We start from the raw sequence: 20,479 nt of genomic DNA on the forward strand, positions 1-20,479 counted from the left end.
GTTCAACCGTTTCAAAGCCAAGACTGGGCTTTTTAAGGAAAAGCCTTCCCTTCATGGCTTTTTGGAGATTAGTTGCACTGCTCTGTGCACCTTTCTAGTGGATTTATCTCAAATGAGAGCGATATAAATGTGGCATGTTGCTTTGTACAGATCAAGGTGCTTACATAAACTGTTCTATTTGTGAAGCTGATTTCACAATGCTTTGAAATATAAGCTTTGCTGAAAATATTACATTTCCTGCATCCAGTGAAAGAGGGTGTTATCTAATGTTTCCTTGCACATACCGTGTAGATTCTCAAAATGCTTCCGCCAACATACTAAATGAAAGCAAATAGCTCATTGTAGACACATAATACTATTTAGATGTAGACAGCCAATCAACAATTAATTGCACTGTATTAAAAAAAAAAAATCACAAAGGAAGGGAATGGTATGGTTTTGCACAGCAAAATATACAAATAAACCAGATTCATATTTCTTGATAAAGGCCAGAAATAATGCTTTTAGTGTGAGGTGGATGTCAAAGAATGGAAAAGTCCAATACAACCCGCCAAAATAAAGAAGAAATATATATTTTTTTTTAATTAATTACTGTGGCTCAGGTGGTAGAGCGGGTCGGCTGGTTGGTGGTTTGATTCCCAGCCCACATGACTCCACATGCTGAAGTGTAGTTAGCACAAGTACTGGGCTGGCTGTGAGTTTCTCCGCAAACTCATCTGCCACAGGGCTAAAAGGAAATCAACCAGGGAACACATTTGTGAACACTGCTGGGAATGAACAACGCACATCTTCAGCTTGAGGTCAAAAGTGCTAGGCGCAAGCGGAATACCCGGCCGGTCGGTCCGGACTTACTCGTTTGTTCCTGCTAAGACACGGGATGAGACTGGCTCTCGTAAAGGTGTTGGGTGTAGCCCAGCCCTCTGCTCTGCAAATGTCAGCTAGAGAGGCGCCACTGGTCAGAGCCCAGAAGGCCACCATGCTCCTGGTGAATGGGCTCGTAGCCCTGCAGGGGGTGGCATGTTCTGGGCCTGGTAGGACACTGCTATGGCATTGATGATCCAGTGGGCAATCCCCTGTTTGGAGACAGCGCTCCCTTTCCTCTGTCCACCAAAGCATACAAAGAGCTGCTTAGAGATACTAAAGCTTTGCATGTGATCCAAATAGATGCGCAAAGCACGCAACGGACACAGCAACGGACTACAGAGAGGTCCAAAGAGGGAACGTTGTGAGGTCTGGAGGGATTCAACCTCTTAGCGCCTCTCAGGAACCTGATAATCAAGTTGTGCTTTCCTAAGGACTTGCTGTCCACTGTGTCATGGTGCGCAACTATGGCCGCTATGTACACCTTCAAGGTGGAGGGGGACAGCCGTCCCTCCAACCTCTACTGCAGAAAGGAAAGCATGGAGCTGACTGCGAATCTCCGGAGGTCTTCATGTCGGGAAGAACACCACTTAGCGAACAGACGCCACTTCAAGGCATACAGGCACCTCATAGAGGGGGCCCTAGCCTGAGTGACAGTGTCTACCACGGCAAGTGGTAGGCCACTGAGGTCTTCCACATCCCGTCCAAGGGCCAGACATGGAGATTCCAGAGGTACCAGCGGATGCCAGATGGTGCCCAGTCCCTGAGAAAAAAGGTCCTTCCTCAGGGGAATTTACCAGGGGGGGCTGACGCGAAGAGCATGAGGTCCGAGAATCAAGTCTGTGTGGGCCGGTAGGGAGCCACTATGGTGACCTGCCCCTCGTCTTGAAGAGGGTCTGAGCAAGTAGGCTCACTAGGGGGAACGCATACTTGTGTAGTCCAGGTGGCCAGCTATGTGCCAGTACGTCTATGTTGAGAAGGGCCACTATCAGGGCGTACCAGAGTGGGCAATGGGAGGATTCTGGGGAGGCGAACAGGTCAACCTGTGCCTGCCCGTATCGACCCCAAATTAGCTGAACCACCTCAGGGTGGAGTCTCCACTCTTCCTTGCAGGTGACCTGGCACGACAGTGCGTCCGCTGTGGTGTTGAGGTCTTCCGGGATGTGAGTGGATCACAGCGATTTGAGGTGCTGCTGACTCCAGAGGAGGAGACGGCATGCGAGTTGTGACATGCGAGGGGTGCATAACCCGCCTTGGTGGTTGATATATGCGACCATTGGCACAAACACATGCTTCCCCTGGATCAACGGCCGGAACCTCCGCAGGGAGAGCAGTATTGTCAGCAACTAGAGGCAGTTGATGTGCCAACGTAGCCACGGGCATGTGGTGCCCCAGCCTGTCTTGTAGGCGTTGTTTGTAACTATGATGCTCCTGGAGACTTGCTCTAGGGGAACGCCTGCCCATAGAAATGCAAGGTCTTTCCAAGGGCTGAAGAGACGGTGACAGATCGGTGTGATGCCACACGATAATGTGCAGTGGCGCCATGCCCATCTTGGGATTTGAGTCCGGATCGAGGATGCAATATGCCCCAGGAGCCTCTGAAATAGTTTCAGTGGAACCGCGATCTTCAGTCTGAACGCCTTCAGACAGGCCTGCACTGACAGGGCACGCACATTCGTGAGACACGCCACGCATGTTCGTGAGACACGCCGTCATCGATACTGAGTCCAACTCCAAACCGAGAAAAGAGATGCTCTGAATCGGGAGGAGCTTGCTCTTTTCCCAGTTGACCCGAAGCCCTAGCCGGTTGAGGTGAGTGAGCACCAGGTCCCTGTGTGCACAACATGTCCCGAGAGTGAGCTAGGATTAGCAAGTCGTTGGGGTAGTTGAGAATGCGGACGGCCACTTCCCTTAACGGGGCAAGGGTAGCCTCTGGGACCTTTGTGAAGACACAAGGGGACAAGGACTGGCCGAAAGGGAAGACTTTGTACTGGTACGCCTGACCCTCAAATGCAAACCGCAGGAAGGGTCTGTGTTAAGGCAGAATCAAGACGTAGAAGTATGCGTCCTTCAGGTCTACCGGCGCGAACCAATTTTGATGCCTGTGTCAGTGGTGCTTTGAGGTATTCTTTCTAGCAATCAGCAGTTAGACGGGTGGCATCTGCTTCCTGGGGGAGGCGCCGGGTGGAGCTGTTGGTGACAAGCAAACGGGTGAGGGATCTTGAGCCGCACTGGGGCAGGATGTGTTGGATGGCCTCCGTCTGCTGCTTCACTGCAGAGAACTGCTGGGCAAAGTCCTCGACGGTGTCGCCGAAGAGGCCGGCCTGAGAGACCACACTGTAACCATCATTGCCCAGAGGGCAAGGTCTGTCGCCAAGCGCAGATCCTGCATCAATCCCAGGGAAGAACTACCCCCGTGCAGTTCTTTCAGCACCTTGGCTTAGAGGACCTGCAGGAGAGCCATGGCGGTGCCGGCTTGTCCCGTGGCACCATAGGCTCTAGCCATCAGGGAAGACATGAGCCTACATGCCTTGGATGGGAGCTTATCCACTGGGGGCATCGCAGAGTAAACCCTGGCCACTCCGCCATCGAGGGTAGTTAGGGCGGGGGAGCTGAGAGGTAGGGACTGGGCAGAGAAAGGTGCCTCCCACGAACTCGTCAGCTCCTCGTGTACTTCCGGGATGAAGGGATCTGGGGCGGGCGTGGCGTGGCTGTGAGTCACGAGGGTTCAGGGGAGAGCGGAGGGTTCCACTCTAGTCCAATGCGTGCGGCAGCCTGGGAAAGCATGTCCATCATCTCAGCATCCTCCTGTGACTGGGCGACCACACCCGAGGGGGGAAGCCCAGCGGAGGATTCCGTGTCAGACAGGATAGGTCCGCTCTCCGATGCTGCACTCGAGAGCTCATCACCTTCACAGGCACCGAATAAGACGAATAATTTTGCTAGGCATTCGGACGAGCCGGCACACTCATCCGAATGCCTAGTAAAACTAGCAAATGAGCGTGCCGGAGAATGAGAGGTCCGTGTGGATTTAACCGGCAAAGGTGGTCCCATTGGGGTCCCCGAATCACCCCAGTGCTCTCTGCACTGGCTTCATACCCGTAGGTAGAAGTACCGAGGTAGGGAGCCACTGGGGTGGCTTGCTTTCTTATGAAAGCGAGCCACGACTACAATATTGCCATGATCATTGCCTCGCAATGAGGACATGCCGCATTCACGAAAGATGTCTTGGCGTGGGTGGCGCCCAGGCACGAAAGACAGCGATCGTGGCCGTCAGAAGGCAAGAGGTATCAACCGGAACCAGGAATAACACACAACCGGAAAGGCATCTTTCAAACAATGCATCTTGGAAAAGTGTGCCGCTCTTTTAGGAATATATTCTCTTTAGTGAGGGAAAATGCTCTTTCAGAATATACTTTAGATCTGCAAAAGCACCCAGGGGCAATCTGTGCAGTGTACCCATGCAGAGAGGGGAGAAAGCCACTGTAATGCGCCGTAAGGATCTAGCAGAGGTGAGGGATGGAAATCGCTTGCTCAGCTTGAACTATCGACCGTTCGACTCCGAACAGAAAATCTAATGAGCGGTTTGCAACTTTTTTACACATATGTCTGGGGGAGGGGCATGCAAATACCACTCGCTTATTCCCATTGGCCTTTTATCAAAGATCAGATGTGTTTCCGGGTTTTCAAGAGTGACCCCTAGTGTCACTACATCAACACAATGTCGAGTGAGTGACAGATAGGGTACGGCATTCCAGTGTAAGTAAGTGGCATAAGCATAACATTAGTGTTGACATGCCCTTACACACAGCAATTGGTCATTGGAATTCTGTATTCATAAATCGTGATTTCATCTGAAACTGGATTTGTGGCCTATTCTGCCCTACAAAGGCAAAACGCTGTAACATCATGTTTGGTCAAAAATGAGTTAATGTCATTTTTGGGGTATTCAAGACCTCCTTTATCATGTGAATAAATATCGTGAGTCAATTTGATTGTTTTAACGAGAAATTAAAGGGCTATGACAACCGTAACATCCAAAACCATACGAGAAACCACAGCAGAACGCCGTAACAGTTGTTACGGCTCTTAGCCTTTGTTCCGGCACGCTTGAGTTAAGGTGTTCTGACTTTGTTTCGCCTGGCATCAAGAGACATGTTACGGTGCCGCTGTGATGTTACTGTACTCTGGCTTTGTCATACTGTCAAAGATTACCGCTCTTTTATTGTCACCAAACCGCGTAACATACACACGACACATCTTTGAAATAAAGTGTAGACTGCCGACTGCTTGTTTGTATTATTGCGATGTGATAGGGCGATGGTTCAGATCTGTCAATGTCAGTGACAGCCCGGAGCTAGCTAAATTTAATCTGTGTCACGTAAATTAGCACTAACGTTGACGCCGACACTCGCCTCACATCAGATGCTGAAAACCAAATATTAAATACAGAGGCATCCTACCTTTCCATGCAATCCGATATAATCCATAGAAGATATAATCCATAGCAATGCACGTCATCTGCTGTATCCACAACAATCCATACGTGTTTGAGCCATATTTCTTTCTTGCAGGTGTTCACGTCAGATTTTAGCTAGTTATCGCTAACGTCCATACAAAGTAGGCTAACCTAAATAGTAAAAGTAATTCCAACTTTTTTTCGGTATACTCTGTCTATATTATCTCAGAATTAAAAAGTAGTAATCCAAGTCCAGTTCGTTGACTGAGCATCTTGAGCAGTTTGGTGGCCCTTAACCCTTTAACTGTCACCCCTCCCCCTTTTTTCGTATAGACATTAAAATCACTATCCAAACATAAATGGTTGTATTTCAAGAATGCTTTGTCATATATACCTATGGCCAAGTTGTGTTCCAAATTTTAGGTTGATATCTCAAAAAATTAGCTTTCAGTAAGATTTTATTTGGGCGCAGTAAAAAACTTGGAATGAGCAGTCTCTAATCTCTAATGTATTGGTCTAATGTTTAATTAATTATTACTCTATATCTTGCATTTAAATACATATACCTTTGTATTCAATTATAATTAAATTATCTTTATTGTGAAAATATTTATTGTATTTATTCATACTGTACATAATGTACTGCAAAGTAACGTATCTGTTATACTGTTTAACGATGTTAGTGTTGCCGCACTATCCTGATCATTATAGAACTAAATAGGAACAACCAAAGGTCTTCTATATAATTTAAAACAAATACCATGATGACTAGACCTTGGTTAGGTGTTCTTATAATGGATGCAAGTATGGTGAACAGCAAGTAAATATTGATTATGTCAGTTACGGCCTTTTGCCTTTGCATGACTCCTGATTTTTGGCACATGATACAAAGGCAGAGTGCATTAACTGCCAAACAAGGGTCAAAGGTCAATTTTGACTCAAGAGTTTTTGCATACAAACATTTCTTCTGTATAGCAACTAGTTGTGAAATTTTGGGAGTCCTACCTATAATACTTTTGTCTGGACAAAACAGAAACTTTAAAGTCATTTTTCTCAGTTTCACACTCTAGTGAGTTAAGGTCTTTTGCTTTTGCAGGGCAGTATGGGTAACACAGCTATGATAAAACAGGTGAAGAAATCCCATATTTTTATTTGAAGTTAAAGTTTATTTATAAAGCATACTTAAAAACAACAAGTGTTGTAACCAAAGTGCTGTAAAAACATTTTTACAAACATTAATAACAGAATTAAATAGAACTTATAAAATGTTAAAAAGAACAAATTAATAAAACATTATAAAACCTACACAAAAAACTGTTATAATTCTCATCCAACATTATAGGCTAAAGAGAAAAAAATGTGTCTTCAATCTAGATTTAAATATAGGCAATGAGGGACCACAACTACAAATGTCCTATCACCTTTGGTTTTCAAACGGGATCGAGGAACAGAGAGGAGTAACTGATTTGATGATCGAAGAGACCTAGGTGCCGAATGTAAATGAAGTAAATCGGCAATGTACTGAGGGGCTAAACCATGCAAGGCCTTATAAACATACAGCACAACCTTGAATTGAAATCTGTAACTAACTGGAAGCCAATGTAGGGAAGCAAGAACTGGGGTAATATGCTCTCTTTTCTTGGTACCCGTTAGAAGTCTAGCTGCTGCATTTTGGACTACTTGCAGACGTGAGAAAGAAGATTGAGACAGACCCACATATAAAGAACCCAACTGATTTTCAATGTTAGCGATACGTAACAAAGAGCCAAAAGCAATGACCTCGGTTTTATCCTCATTAATCATGAGGAAGTTTTCAGATATCCATAATTTAATTTCCTCAAGACAGGAGATGAGATTAATGATGGAACAACAATCGTTAGACCTGACAGGAAGGTAAAATTGTGTGTCATCAGCATAACAATGATAGGCTACACTGTACTTCTGAAAGATGGAGCCTAAAGGAAGCATATAAAGAGAAAAAGCAGAGAACCCAACATGGAGCCTTGTGGGACGCCACATGTGAGCAGTGTTGGGGAAGAGAAGTGATCATCAATACTGATAGAAAAAGTTCTCTTTAAGATATGAGGAAAACCAGTTTAATGCCACTCCCTGGATGCCAATCACCATCTCAAGGCGATTTAAAAGAATGGAGTGATCGATCGTGTCAAATGCTGCACTGAGGTCTAGAAGGATTAAAATGGCCCTGTTGCCAGAATGCAGGGAGACTAAAATGTCATTGGTCACCTTTAATAGTACAGTCTCAGTAATATGCAGTGCCCTAAAGCCTGATTGAAATTTGTGAAATATGTTGAAGGTGGTTAGTAAAAATAGAGCTGCAAATAAACCACCTTTTCCAAGATTTTTGACAGAAAAGGCATGAAATAGGCCTATAATTCTTAAACTGTAGGGTCAAGGTTAGGTTTTTTCAGCAGAGGCTGAACCACAGCATGTTTAAAGCTGGCAGGGACTACTCCATTTCTCAAAGAACTGTTGATTATGGCCAGCATAATGGGGGCAACAGAAATAAAATCATCTTTGAGAAGCCGTGATGGTATGACATCAATGGGAGGATTAGTAGGTTTCTTTAACGATATTATATTCGACAGTTGGGCAGATAAAACAGGGTCAAAGTGACTAAAAGAACTGGAAGGCAGCGTGGGTTCAGAGTGTATCACAACTGGGCCCATGACATGTGTTCTAATGTCTTGAATTTTGTCAATAAAAAATTCAAGAAACTTTTCACATGTCTCAGGGGTTGCATCTGGATAGCCCACAGGGGCAGGGTTCAAAATGGAATCAATTGTATTAAAAATGATCTTAGGCCTATGGGCGTTTTTAGCAATTAATTCAGAGAAGTAGTTCGATTTTGCAGTCTTGACAGAGACTTGATACTGCTTTAAGGAATCACGAAACATTTCAAATGAAACCTTAAGTTTATCCTTCTTCCACTTACGCTCTGCCTTCCTACATTCCTGCCTAACAGAGCGAGTATATTCATTAAGCCAAGGCTGGATGCCTGACTTATTTTTACATCTCCGTGACTTTAAAGCAGCAACCTGATCTAAAATGGCAGTGCAAGTTGTGTTAAAGACTTCAACCAATTGTGAGGTGTCTGAAGTACAAGTAATGACATCAGTGATATGAGACAGATAAGCAGAAGCATACACCTCTGAAAACTGCATAACTGTGGAAGAATGAATCGCACGAGTGAGGTGTCAGCGCACAGGGGGTAGAGGTACAAAATGTGGCTGCACAGACTCAAATAAAACAAAACTATGGTCAGAGATTCCAGAATCTACTACAAGATTTTTTACATGAAGACCTGATGTTAATACCAAATCAAGAGTATGACCCTTTACATGAGTAGGTCCTGAAACTAACTGTGTGAGATTAAAATAATTCACCATACATAAAAAAATCCCTAACTAGAGGTTGCTTTTTGCAGCACACGTGAATATAAAAGTCTCCCAGAATTAACAGCTTGTCAGAACGAGGTACCAGAGATGTTAAGAGTTCTGAGAATTCCCAAATAAAATCCTTATTGTATTTAGGTGGTCTATTGTCACGATCCCGTTGTCTGCCCCGTGTTTCACTTGTCAACTGTTGTAAAATACACTTCCCATAATTCCCTGCCCTCATCATTGCCTGTCATTCATTGTTCTCACCTGTGTCTCGTTTGATCATCACTCTCCCTGTGTACTTAAGCCCCGTTGTTTGTGCAGTCCCTTCGGTCGTTGAATGTAGATGTTTAGATGTGTATGTTCATATGTGAATCTTATCCTTGCTCTCCATTGATGTTAATCCTGCCTGTGTACCCCTTGGAAGTCTTTCGTGTTTTTGTTTTATTTTCCCATTTAGATCATCACCCCTAGTCTGCCTTCACCTGCCTTCATAACATCTATACACTAGAGCAAAGAGAACAGGACATATTAGATTAATTTTCATCAGCTGCACTTCGAAACTTGAAAATCCATTTACCGGCAAAAGTCTGCAATGATGATGATGATTCCTGAACACAGTAGCTAGACCACCACCACGGCCAACAGACCTTGGAGAATTATAATAGGAGCAGTTAGCAGGAGTCAGTTCACCCAAAGGGATGACGTCGCCATTGTTAAGCCATGTCTCTGTCAGGAAGAAAAAGTCCAAATCTTTAGAACTAAAAAGTAATTAATATCAAAGGATTTGTTAAAAAGAGACCTGGCATTAATTAATGCCATTTTCACAGGAGAGGAGGCTGTAGTTGAAGGTTCCATTGTGGTTGACACAGTTTTTACAGGAGAGTATTCCAATACGCGAATATGATCAAAGTTAATACCATCGCTCGCAGCAACCGGTCTATTGGCGAGATGACGAGTAGTTGACCATAATGAAGGGATACAACTGTTAGACGTGAGGCAGGTATAAGATTTCTCATAAGTGCGAAATATAACCCCTGATGAATATAACCCCCAATGAATATAACGATGTTGACGTACAATCCCTAGATTAGCGCAGACTTTGTAGGTTTCCGCTGGCAGACGAAAAAATGAGTTCAGACGCAGCAGATCCGAAGTAGTGTAGAAATACATCCTGTTTGTGCCGATACACAGAGCAGATGGGTAGTATGAGTTTTGCCCTATGAAATGCCAGTCCACTAAGACAGCAATAAAACCAAAAAGGAGAAGGCCAATCCATCCACCTGGTTAAGCAAAGCCTGCACCTCAAGCATCGAAGGCTCGTGAGAAAGTTCACAGCGAACTTGCAGCCAGCGAGACGTCAAAAGGAAAACATAGTAATCCATGGCCAACGGCAAAGAGTCTTTTCCTCCAGTAAAAAAGTATCAGACAGTAAAGTCCACAGATCTGAAGGTGGTCCCGTGTCAATTCAACGCTTCCGCCACATAAACTGAACCAACAGATGCTTAATGTGCGTACACACTGCCAGCGACATCGCGCGCAACAGCGACTCAATACCATTCATTTTCAATGCGAGCACAGCGACTTCCGGCGACACGAGCTGTCGCGACCGTTGGCGCTAGATGTGGGCGTGTCCAGCGACGCGACAAAGTTGAGAAAAGTTCAACTTTGGAGCGACTAACGGAAGCGACAGCCAATAGGAGAGACGACGGGAGAGCTCACATGTCCCTTCTCTCTCTCTCTCTCTCTCTCTCTCTCTCTCTCTCTCTATCAAGACGGATGAAAGGCTAATTCTTGCTGTTAGAAATTTCCCAGTGCTCTATGATATGTCTCCCCACGTACAAGGACATCAAGAAAAATACTGCGTGGAAAGGTGTATCTGAGATCGCGGGGATTTTATGGACCCAGAAAGACCGGCATTTGCATTTTCGCCGGAGATAAACAGCCGCTATGGCAAACAGCACGCCTTGTTTCTCATTCATCTTTGATATAAAGCATTTTATGTACTGATTCCATTTATATTTAGTCTTTTCCCTCCAAAATGTTTGTTTTTAGTGGCAAGAAAAGAGATTCGCTGTCAACAGCAATGGAATGACATCCGTGAATGTCATTTATAAACGTTACTAGGCAACCAGTACTGGGAACACCCACTAGCGACTTCACCGCCAGCCACTGGCGACTTGCAGCGACAAAGTCGCTGGCAGTGTGTACGCAGCTTAAGTTGTAGAGCGAGTTCGTTCCAAAGGTGAGTAACGCAATAACCAACATGTCATTCAAAAAAATCCCAATCACAGATCGATGAGATACGAACTGAATCTAAGCGAAGTAGCGGCAGCAGTCGAATAGAAACAAAACAAAATACGCACAACAATACACCCGAGAGTAGCGGTAGACAGACACGCCAGCGTTCACTTCCGTGTTCATGTGTTCCAAAGGAGGAAGGAGGGAGCAGAGTCATATCTAGAAAATGGAAAATCACAGTATGGGGGTCTTTTGACTGGCCAGAAAGCAACCACCTTGCAATAACTCAAAACACTCTAGCAACCACCCAAAACACCCTAGCATTGTGACAGCACGTTTTGAATGGGGAAGTAACATTATCTGAAGAAAATATAAAAATGCACCTTTTTTTTTTTTTTCAAAAACTAAGCAAAACATAAAAAAAAACAGACATAAAGAAAACATAATTCCTTCATGCTAGATGGACATTGCAATGACTCACCAAGCTCGTTGAAACCACTGTATCCAAGCTCCTGTCTGCTGAGCCCCAAGTCTTCTTCCAGATCCATACACTTAAACCCAGCTGGACACTGATAACCCTCTCCATACGGTGAGCAGTGTGTATCAGGGATGGCCAGGCTGTTCCATGTAACATTACTAGAAAGAGCAGAGTGTGTTTTCAATCAATCATCACATGTTGGGTTATGTGTTACATCTGGCCACATTAACCATTTTATTGCAACAGACTGTCTGGTGTTTGTTCACATAATGCCAGTTGTAATCATGGTCCTGTTTGGCTACATTAACACAGTGTATGAAATTAAGAACCACAAAAGTTATGACTCTCAAATTGTCCTATATAGAACAGGAGACAGAATCTGTATGTACAGGTAACTGAAGTCAATCCCTAGATTGTTATGAGGCTGCCTGTACCCATAGTGACAGAGATTGATTGTAAAAACTCACTGAAAAAAACATATGTTGTTCCAAAACAACTTGAATTTCTTTCTTCAGTGGAACACAGATGTAAGGCAGAATGTTAACAGCCTAAGTGAGACTAACAGCCTCAGTCACAATTAACTTGAATTGTATGGAAAAGATGCAATAAAAGTACATTGGGAATGGGGTTGTCAGTCCCAAACATTCTGTCTTTTGTGTTCCTCAAAAAAAAAAAAAAAAAAAGTATCAACTGAATTCGCTCTCAAAATTCAGATCAGTAGCCTCTTCAGTTATAAAATGTCATTGTCATTCTCTTTCCTAATCTAACATGTATGAACAGAACCGTATTTAACAGGATTGACAACCACATTCTGCTGCTGTGTAAACATAGGCTTAATATCCTTGAAATTCTTACTTGGATGAGAAAACAATACATTGATTCTAACCCACACACTCTCTCACAGACAGCATTCGTTTGGGCCACAGGTGTTATTTCAGAAGACGCTTGATGTCTCTAATGAAAATTAATGCTTTTAAATTGGCCCGCCAGACATTCTTTCAAATTGCTTATTAGGACCCTGAAATTAGTAGGGATCATTGATTGCAGTGTCACAAAGGCCAATCAGAGGCACAGCAGAGAATCAAAATAGCTATAATTATACATCAATAAATAACCCCAAAGAGATCATACTCGTGAAGAAACTGTTAACAAACACACTTTCAATAATACTTATGACATCATTAATTGTCCTTTTTATTTATTTTAACACCTAAATAATATATTGTATTAGTGGTAAGTATTATAAATTTAAATTGCAATAAGAATGGCAATAGAAGTCATCATTAATTCAAATTCTTTTTTATCCAAGCATCTTTCTAACTCACAAAATCCCCAAAATGGCAGTTACAGATGTAAGGATAAAGTTATTAAATAAAACGTTGATTTAAGTACTTGAATTGATTGAGAGAGAAAAAAATTATTGCCTTTAAAGTTAACTTACAATAGTTTATTTTTTTTTTTTTTTATACAAATAGCCATACGCTATTGAAATTTATGTTTAATTATGTTTCTCTAATTGAAATGCTATTACATTTTTTGTTTTGATTTGAAACTTAAATGTTCTATTATAACCTAATCTCCCCATCAACAAAAATAAAGACTAATAATTTATTAAACAGTAAATGCTCACGTTAATGCAAATGTAAAGCTGATCTGTCTGATGTTTGGAACAAATGAGGGTGAGTAAATGACAAAAATTAATTAATATCATGTCAAATGTTTCTGTAAGAATCAGTGCAGATCAGGATGAGATATCTCTTTGTCTGCAGGCTAAGAGCTCTTTTCAGTCAAGCAGATAGACAGATTGAGGGCATGCTGCTGAAAAGAGGAGTGCATTTGCACAATGCCTAGGCAATACAGGAAATGTTAATTATTGTGATTAGTGTTCGGCACACTCCTCTGTTGATGATGGTTCAGGCTTTTTGTTTTAGAGCCGACTCTGACACGCGCTCATCTGCAAAGGGAATATTAATTAAGCCTAGGTTTAAAAAAAGAACCACCTCCACAGCTCCATACACAAAATGCATTAAATTTGTGGTATACCTTGCTTTCGTCATGCTCTCAAGTTGGGAATCAAGACGTGTTCCAGCAAAGTTCACTGTTCTTTTATAGACATGTATTATTGTCTTATCAAGGCCAAGTTAAATGAGCAAATCAAACAAACAGAGCTGTAGTTAAAAAAAAATAAATAAATAAAATAAATAATATATGAGTCTGTATCAATATGGTACACCATAATATGGCTATGCTTATAGAAGCAATGTCTGTCACATCACATCATGAAAATTATGATCTGTTATTAATACCTTTCCAAAAACGTGTAGGTGGTGTGTAGCAACAGATATATACTTCTGATCTCACACTGATGCAGAATAATACTGCAGCATAATGTTATATCCTCGGTTTCATGTCAGGGATGATAAACAACAAGAACTGAGCTAGCCACACAAATGGAAACTGAAATGAAATTTACATGATGTTCATTCTTGAGCTAATAAAGTTCTTTCAAACCAGTTTTGTATCAATTTTGTCCAAGATGTTTCTCCTAAAATTCCTTAGGAGCAGCTCGGAAAATAGAGCGCACATAGAATACAAAATTAGAGATATTTTGCTGTGCATGGAAAGATACTAAAAGCTGTCAGGTCAGCATATTTTAGCAAACTCATAGAAGATAACCACAACAATCCTAGGTGTTTATTCAGACTAAATTGGTTAGGAATAAAGCCTCAACTGAACCAGATATTCTGTCAAAATACAATAGTAATGACTTCATTTCTTTACAGATAAAATTGAAATCACCAGAAATAAAATTGGATTTATGCAATCGTCTGTCACAGTACCTCACAAAACAGTGTCTCATAATTTTCCTCATGAGCAACTTCAATAGTATGCAATCATAGATTTTGTAGAGCTAACAAAACTTATCGAAACATCAAAAGCCAAAACATGCATGTTAAATCCAATACTAACAAAGCTCTTAAGAGGTTTTCCCTTTAATCTCAGAACCGCTTCTTTATATTATAGTGTAACAGTGTTGACAAAACAGGCAGAAACGATGATGATAAATTTAAGATGAACCCAAATGCAGTTTATTTCTTAAAACGTGAAACCGGAATCCCAAACAATAAATGTGAAAGGAAACAAAAACAAGAAACCATAGACCTAACTAAATTAGACTTAATATAACTTGACTAAGGCTACGACTAAAACTAAGACTAAAACTAAAGCAAAACAAAAAACCAAGAGGTTACAATACTCTGACTTGATTAGAACAAAACTACAAGGCACATGTATACTGACTGGACTAAACTTTGGCTTGACAACAAGGTTACATGTACACAGGCTAGACTAAACTACATTTACATTTATGCATTTGGCAGACACTTTTATCCAAAGCGACTTACAGTGCACTTATTACAGGGACAATCCCCCCGGAGCAACCTGGAGTTAAATGCCTTGCTCAAGGACACAATGGTGGTGGCTGTGGGGTTCGAACCAGTGTACTTCTGATTACCAGTTATAAACTATGGCTGAACAACAAGGTTACACGTACAATACCTGACAAATGACACAGGCAAACATGAGGGTTTAAATACACAAGACATGGGTAACAAAGGCCAATAAACAAACAGAACTCTAAAACAAGAAAACAAGACAATTAACTAAAACCAATGACAAACTAGAACTGAATCAAAACAATGAACCAATGAAAACCAGACACATGAACAAGAAGGGAAAACAGGAAATGACAAGACTAGGAAACAGGGACTTAACCGGAAATTTCAAAATAAAAGTACACAAACTAAAAGTCAACTGAGAATATCACATATAGACTCCTCGCTATCCTTAGCACATGTCCCAAGAAACTTTAAAATGGCAGTTAAGAAGCCACAGCTGGATCCTTGATAATTGCCTTATAATAGACCGATCTTAAATCTCCTGTTTATGTCGAAAATCCTAGAAAAGGTAGTATCCTCCCAAATATGTTCATTTCTACAGAGAAATAGTATATATGAACAATTTCAGTCAGGATTTAGGCCCCATCACAGTACAGAGACTGTGGTAAGGAACACCAAACTCCATAAGATGTTGGTTAAACTAGGCTTACTATGGGGGCCAATTTCCCTCTGGCTAAACAGCATGAATATAATGCCATTATTAGTTATTTATGAGCAGTGCAAGTCATGGTTTAAATGAGTAAACTAAGGAAGTGTTAAGGGCCAGTGTTTAAACAAAGATTTTGTATGAACTGTAAGATTAATGACTAATGTCTTTGAAGTCCATCCTGGAATAACTTCAGAAGTTCACATAGATGCATTGTCCTTTGTTAGTTGGCTGATGAAGGCTTTTGTTGGCAATTAATTGTTAGTCTATGTGTTCCATTTTAAGAGTGTAGTCCATCATTAGACCAAGGCGATGCAGGCAGAGATGAGTGAGGAGCATTGCAGTTCACTAATTATTGAACCAAATACATCTATAAACAAGCCGCTAATATATAATTTGATTCTCGATGGATGTACTGTTACATTATCTTCTACAGCGAAGAATTTATGTGTTATATTTGATACCAATCTGTCCTTTGAAAAAAAAATTGAATATTTCTAGAACAGCATTCTTCCACCTCAGAAATATGCTAAGTTACGACACATGCTCTCTGTTGCTTGTGCCGAAAAACTAATTCATGTGTCCATGACCTCAAGACTAGATTACTGTAATGCATTACTGTGAGGATGTCCTGCAAGTTCAATAAATAAACTTCAATTGGTTCAAAATGCAGCAGCCAGAGTGCTGGCTGACCAAGAAATATAATCACATTAGCCCCATTTTATCGTTGTTAAATTGGCTACCTGTTAAATTTAGTTGTTAACTATATACAAATCTTTGAATGGTCTAGCTTCGCAGTACTTAAATTAACTTCTACCGCACTATATTCCATCACGTTCATTATGATAGCAAAAATCTGGCCTTTTAATAGTTCCTATAATATTAAAATCCACAAAAGGATGTAGATCCTTTTCATATTTGTCTCCTAAATTATGGAATTGTCTCCCTAATACTGTTTGGGACACAGACACACTCACTCAGTTTAAGGCTAGCCTAAAGACTCTAATCTATTTAGCCAGGCATACACCTACAATTATCCATCAACTCACAATTAGGCTGCTTTAGTTATGTCTGCCAGAACCAGAAACATTTACCATGATCTACAGTATAACTCTGCAAAAAATGTAATGGCATCTACTCTAATATTATTCTATTTGTTTCCCTGTCTCAACTTCAGGATTCATATTCCAAGGTTACCAGATCCGTCCAGATCCACAAATCCGGACTCCACTGCTACGTGTCTCTGAGTGATGATGACTAAATGCAGCTGGTGCCAGACAGACATCACTTCAGCCTATTATGATGGACTTCAGAGGATAAACTGATGCCAGCTCCAACCATAAGACATACAGTAGGATACTTCATATGCCACTGCCTGAACATTGGACTTAGGATAGACCTCACCGAAATGACCTGCCGGTTGAACTGCAATGCGCCTCACTCATCTCTGCCTGCATCACCTTGGTCTAATGATGGACTACACTCTTAAAATGGAATATATAGACTATCAATGAATTGCCAACAAAAGCCTTCATCAGCCAACTAACAAAGGACAATGCATCTATGTGAACTTCTGTAGTTAATCCAGGATGGACTTCAAAGACATTAGTCATTAATCTTAAGGTTCATACAAAATCTTTGTTTAAACACTGGCCCTTAACATTTCTTTAGTTTACTCATTTTAAACCATGACTTGCACAGCACATAACTAATAATGGCATTATATTCATGCTGTTTAGCCAGAGGGAAACTGGCCCCCACAGTGAGCCTGGTTTAACCAACATCTTATGGAGTTTTGTGTTCCTTGCCACAGTCGCCTTCGGCTTGCTCGCTGGGGCTCAAAATAAAATACTAATTTAATTATTTATTTGTATACACAATTTACAGTAATATTTAATCAAACTATACAATGATGACTAAGACTTTATGGATATTATGGTTTCATTTTCTGCTAATGAATGATTTTCTGTAAAGCTGCTTTGAAACTATATGTGTTGTGAAAAGCGCTATACAAATAAAAATGACTTGACTTTACAAGAGATAAAAATAGAAACAAATGAGATAATCATAGACATTCAGTAAGAGTACACAGCTATTAAATAAGTAAGAAAAGCATAGCTCAAATAATTTGGTCTTGGAAGAATATGATGATTCATACTGAAAGCTCTGACTTTTGATTGAAGACTTTAGTATCTTGGCATATCTGACCTTTGAAAAATAACTGAGATAACTGTAGTCTGAATGTTCCTGCAAAAGTATAATTTAATCTTAATTTAATCTCATTGCTGTCTAGGAGAAACAACAGAGATCTCAATTGTAATTTTACTTTTATATGGGAAGAAAGATGATTTATTGTGTTAAATTGTGCTTAGAATAGGTATTCGTGATTACCGGCCTATTAGAATTAGTAAATAGTGATTATAAAATAGTACCTACCCTTTCTGTGTATCATTTGTAACACAGTGATGGTTGAAGGTGCCAAACATCTGAACCCCCAAGATTCCATACAGAAGCAGGAAGAAGAGCAAAAATATGGACACACTCCAGATTTGCTCCCCCGATCGTCTGAAAGGAAGTGAATTTTAAGTGACTAATACAAAAACAATCTGACAGTTCCTCAAATACTTCATTATGGCTCTTACACTTACTTAAGAATGTTGGTTATCCGGGTACGTGGCAGCTCAAATCGGAAGTAGATTCGGAATGCTCGGATCATTATGAGGGCCCTCGGAATGCGTAACATTCCCCAAGGTGACATTTGGTCGACAATCACTGCTATTTCAAACACCTTGAGATCATTCAGATGGAGAACTGGATGAGCAAAGTTACCCAAGAATCTCAGTGCTTTTTAAATTAAAATAAGCACTTCCAGGGCTCAACAATAACAATAGGTAGATATCAGGGCCAGTCTGAGAGCGTTTCAAGCCACTTGACAGAAGTGTTCAGTGCCCAATCTGTCTCGTGCTGCATTGTAACTACATCATCTATTTGTTGATCTTGTACAGTATATGTGTTTGTATGCCTTGTAAACTTGTGAATTGCGTATTCTGCTCATTTAAATATATCACTGTGATAATGTCAGCTGGTTGGCTAATATAAATTAAGTTTAGTTGAAATTGCCAGAATGACTTTTGATAGTCTTAGAAAGATCAGTTAAAATTGGTAGAGAATTATATACTAACCAGTAATGTTTTTTCATCATATGCCATAGTTTTCAGCTCAAGTTGTGCCAAGTTGTGTCATTTCCAGCCAAATTTTTTTTTTTGTAATATGGCCAGTGAAAATGTGGGCAGCGCAAGTAAAAATCTGAACTACAGGACTGATTGGGCCAGCAGATTTCTTTTACATATTTATTTGTTCCCTGACTTCACCTTTAAAATAACATTGAAAGTAACATTTCTGTACCTGAAGCACAAGGGAGACCCACAGAAAGACCACCATGAAGCCATCAAACATGCACCAGCGGTCTTTAACGTAGGAGTTCTCTCCCTGTAAACAGAGGCAGGTGATAAATTACAGACTATAAATGAAAATCCACAGGTGAGCAGCAGCTGGTCCACTGGTCTAATGAAAGGCTTTGGCAGCTGTTAACAACAAAGACAACAAAAGTCAGTCCATAGATGTGCAAGCACTTCAGAGCACTTATTTTGTGAAACACTGCTTAACTGGTGTGCACCTTGAACACCTAAACAAGACAGACACTGTTGTGACATAAAACATTTCACTAATAAGAACTAACTCTGTAGACAGGCCAGAAATAATCTCACTAGGGGCAGAGCACACAAGGAATATTGTAAATTATACTGGCAAAAAACACAGGCAGGAGCTAGGAGTCATTTTTATGCACGCTCATGCATCTGGGGCACAGGAAGTGACATCACAGATGTGATATGCTCAGGTTTGTTTGCTTGAGCGCAGATTGTGTTCATGCTCCAGTGGCCTTTCTTTGATAGAAAGGCAGATACTACAAAGGATAAAGTACTTGCGCTCCTGAGACATAGGCCCAGAATTCATCTGGGATTTCAAAGCTTCTGATGAGATATGCTGCTCAAATAGATCCCACGTTGTATCAGTAGACCAAAAAAATAATTCATTGCAAATTGTGTGAAGGTCTGATTTACTTATTAAGGGCAACTGGTAGTTATTTGGCTGAATGAATCAGTTATAAAATACGATGGCCTGCTTCACATAAAAGTACACGTGTACCATTAATGTAATCGCAGCATAGTTCTAGCAGGAAGACTAGCAGCTGTACATCATCACACCATTAGCTGGGTAATTCCTGGGTAATAAAGCCATTATAAGTCAGCTCACAATCTATAATATTGCTGTTTCAGTGTGCTAACACGGCAATCTCCACCACCCCACCACCACCACTAGTTGAGTCCCGTCCTGCACGGGGGTAGGCTCCTTGCCCCTGCCTCCTATCTCCGGCAGGATAAGACGATTCCAAGTAAAGCTTCTTCGGACTGCCAGACGGCAAAGAGAGACATTACTTTTCTGTTTGATATTCTTCAAATAAGTGTCATCTTAAATTTCACTCAATTCTGCGAGTCTTCCTGATAGAAATGCAATGCTTTTACAATGCCATTAGCGATTATTCATAATACAGTCTCAAGAATATACATAATTACCCAATATATGCCTGCTAAGTGGAACAAAACATAAAAAAATCAATAAAAGATTTTCACTGATCATAACAATCAATTCAAAGACAGGAATACAAAACAAATAGGCATAATTAGCAGAACAGAGGTCAGTCACCATTGCAATAATGCTGTGAGAAACTCTTCTCCAAGAAAATTAAAATGCATGCTAACTTAGCATATAATTGGAGCAAGGCTAATCACCCTGTCCTCACATGATCTAAGGGAACAAATTAGTTACTCTATCTTCTACAAAAAAAAAAAACAGCTTTCCATGCCATATAACAGATAA

At 41.0% G+C, this 20,479-nt stretch overlaps 1 protein-coding gene across 1 annotated transcript in view; it reads right to left on the reverse strand.

The window, feature by feature from the left end:
- Positions 1-20,479, reverse strand: part of LOC127658816 (sodium leak channel NALCN-like) — a 239,088-nt gene that overhangs the window by 204,522 nt on the left and 14,087 nt on the right. The window contains exons 6-9 of the mRNA XM_052148359.1: positions 18,947-19,030; positions 18,190-18,329; positions 17,978-18,106; positions 11,441-11,595 (exon numbers count right to left, since the gene is read on the reverse strand). Coding sequence (XP_052004319.1) covers positions 11,441-11,595; positions 17,978-18,106; positions 18,190-18,329; positions 18,947-19,030 — 508 coding nt within the window. The remainder of the gene's footprint in view (positions 1-11,440; positions 11,596-17,977; positions 18,107-18,189; positions 18,330-18,946; positions 19,031-20,479) is intronic.

This window comes from Xyrauchen texanus, chromosome 18, assembly GCF_025860055.1.
Source record: "Xyrauchen texanus isolate HMW12.3.18 chromosome 18, RBS_HiC_50CHRs, whole genome shotgun sequence".
Classification (NCBI taxonomy): domain Eukaryota; kingdom Metazoa; phylum Chordata; class Actinopteri; order Cypriniformes; family Catostomidae; genus Xyrauchen; species Xyrauchen texanus.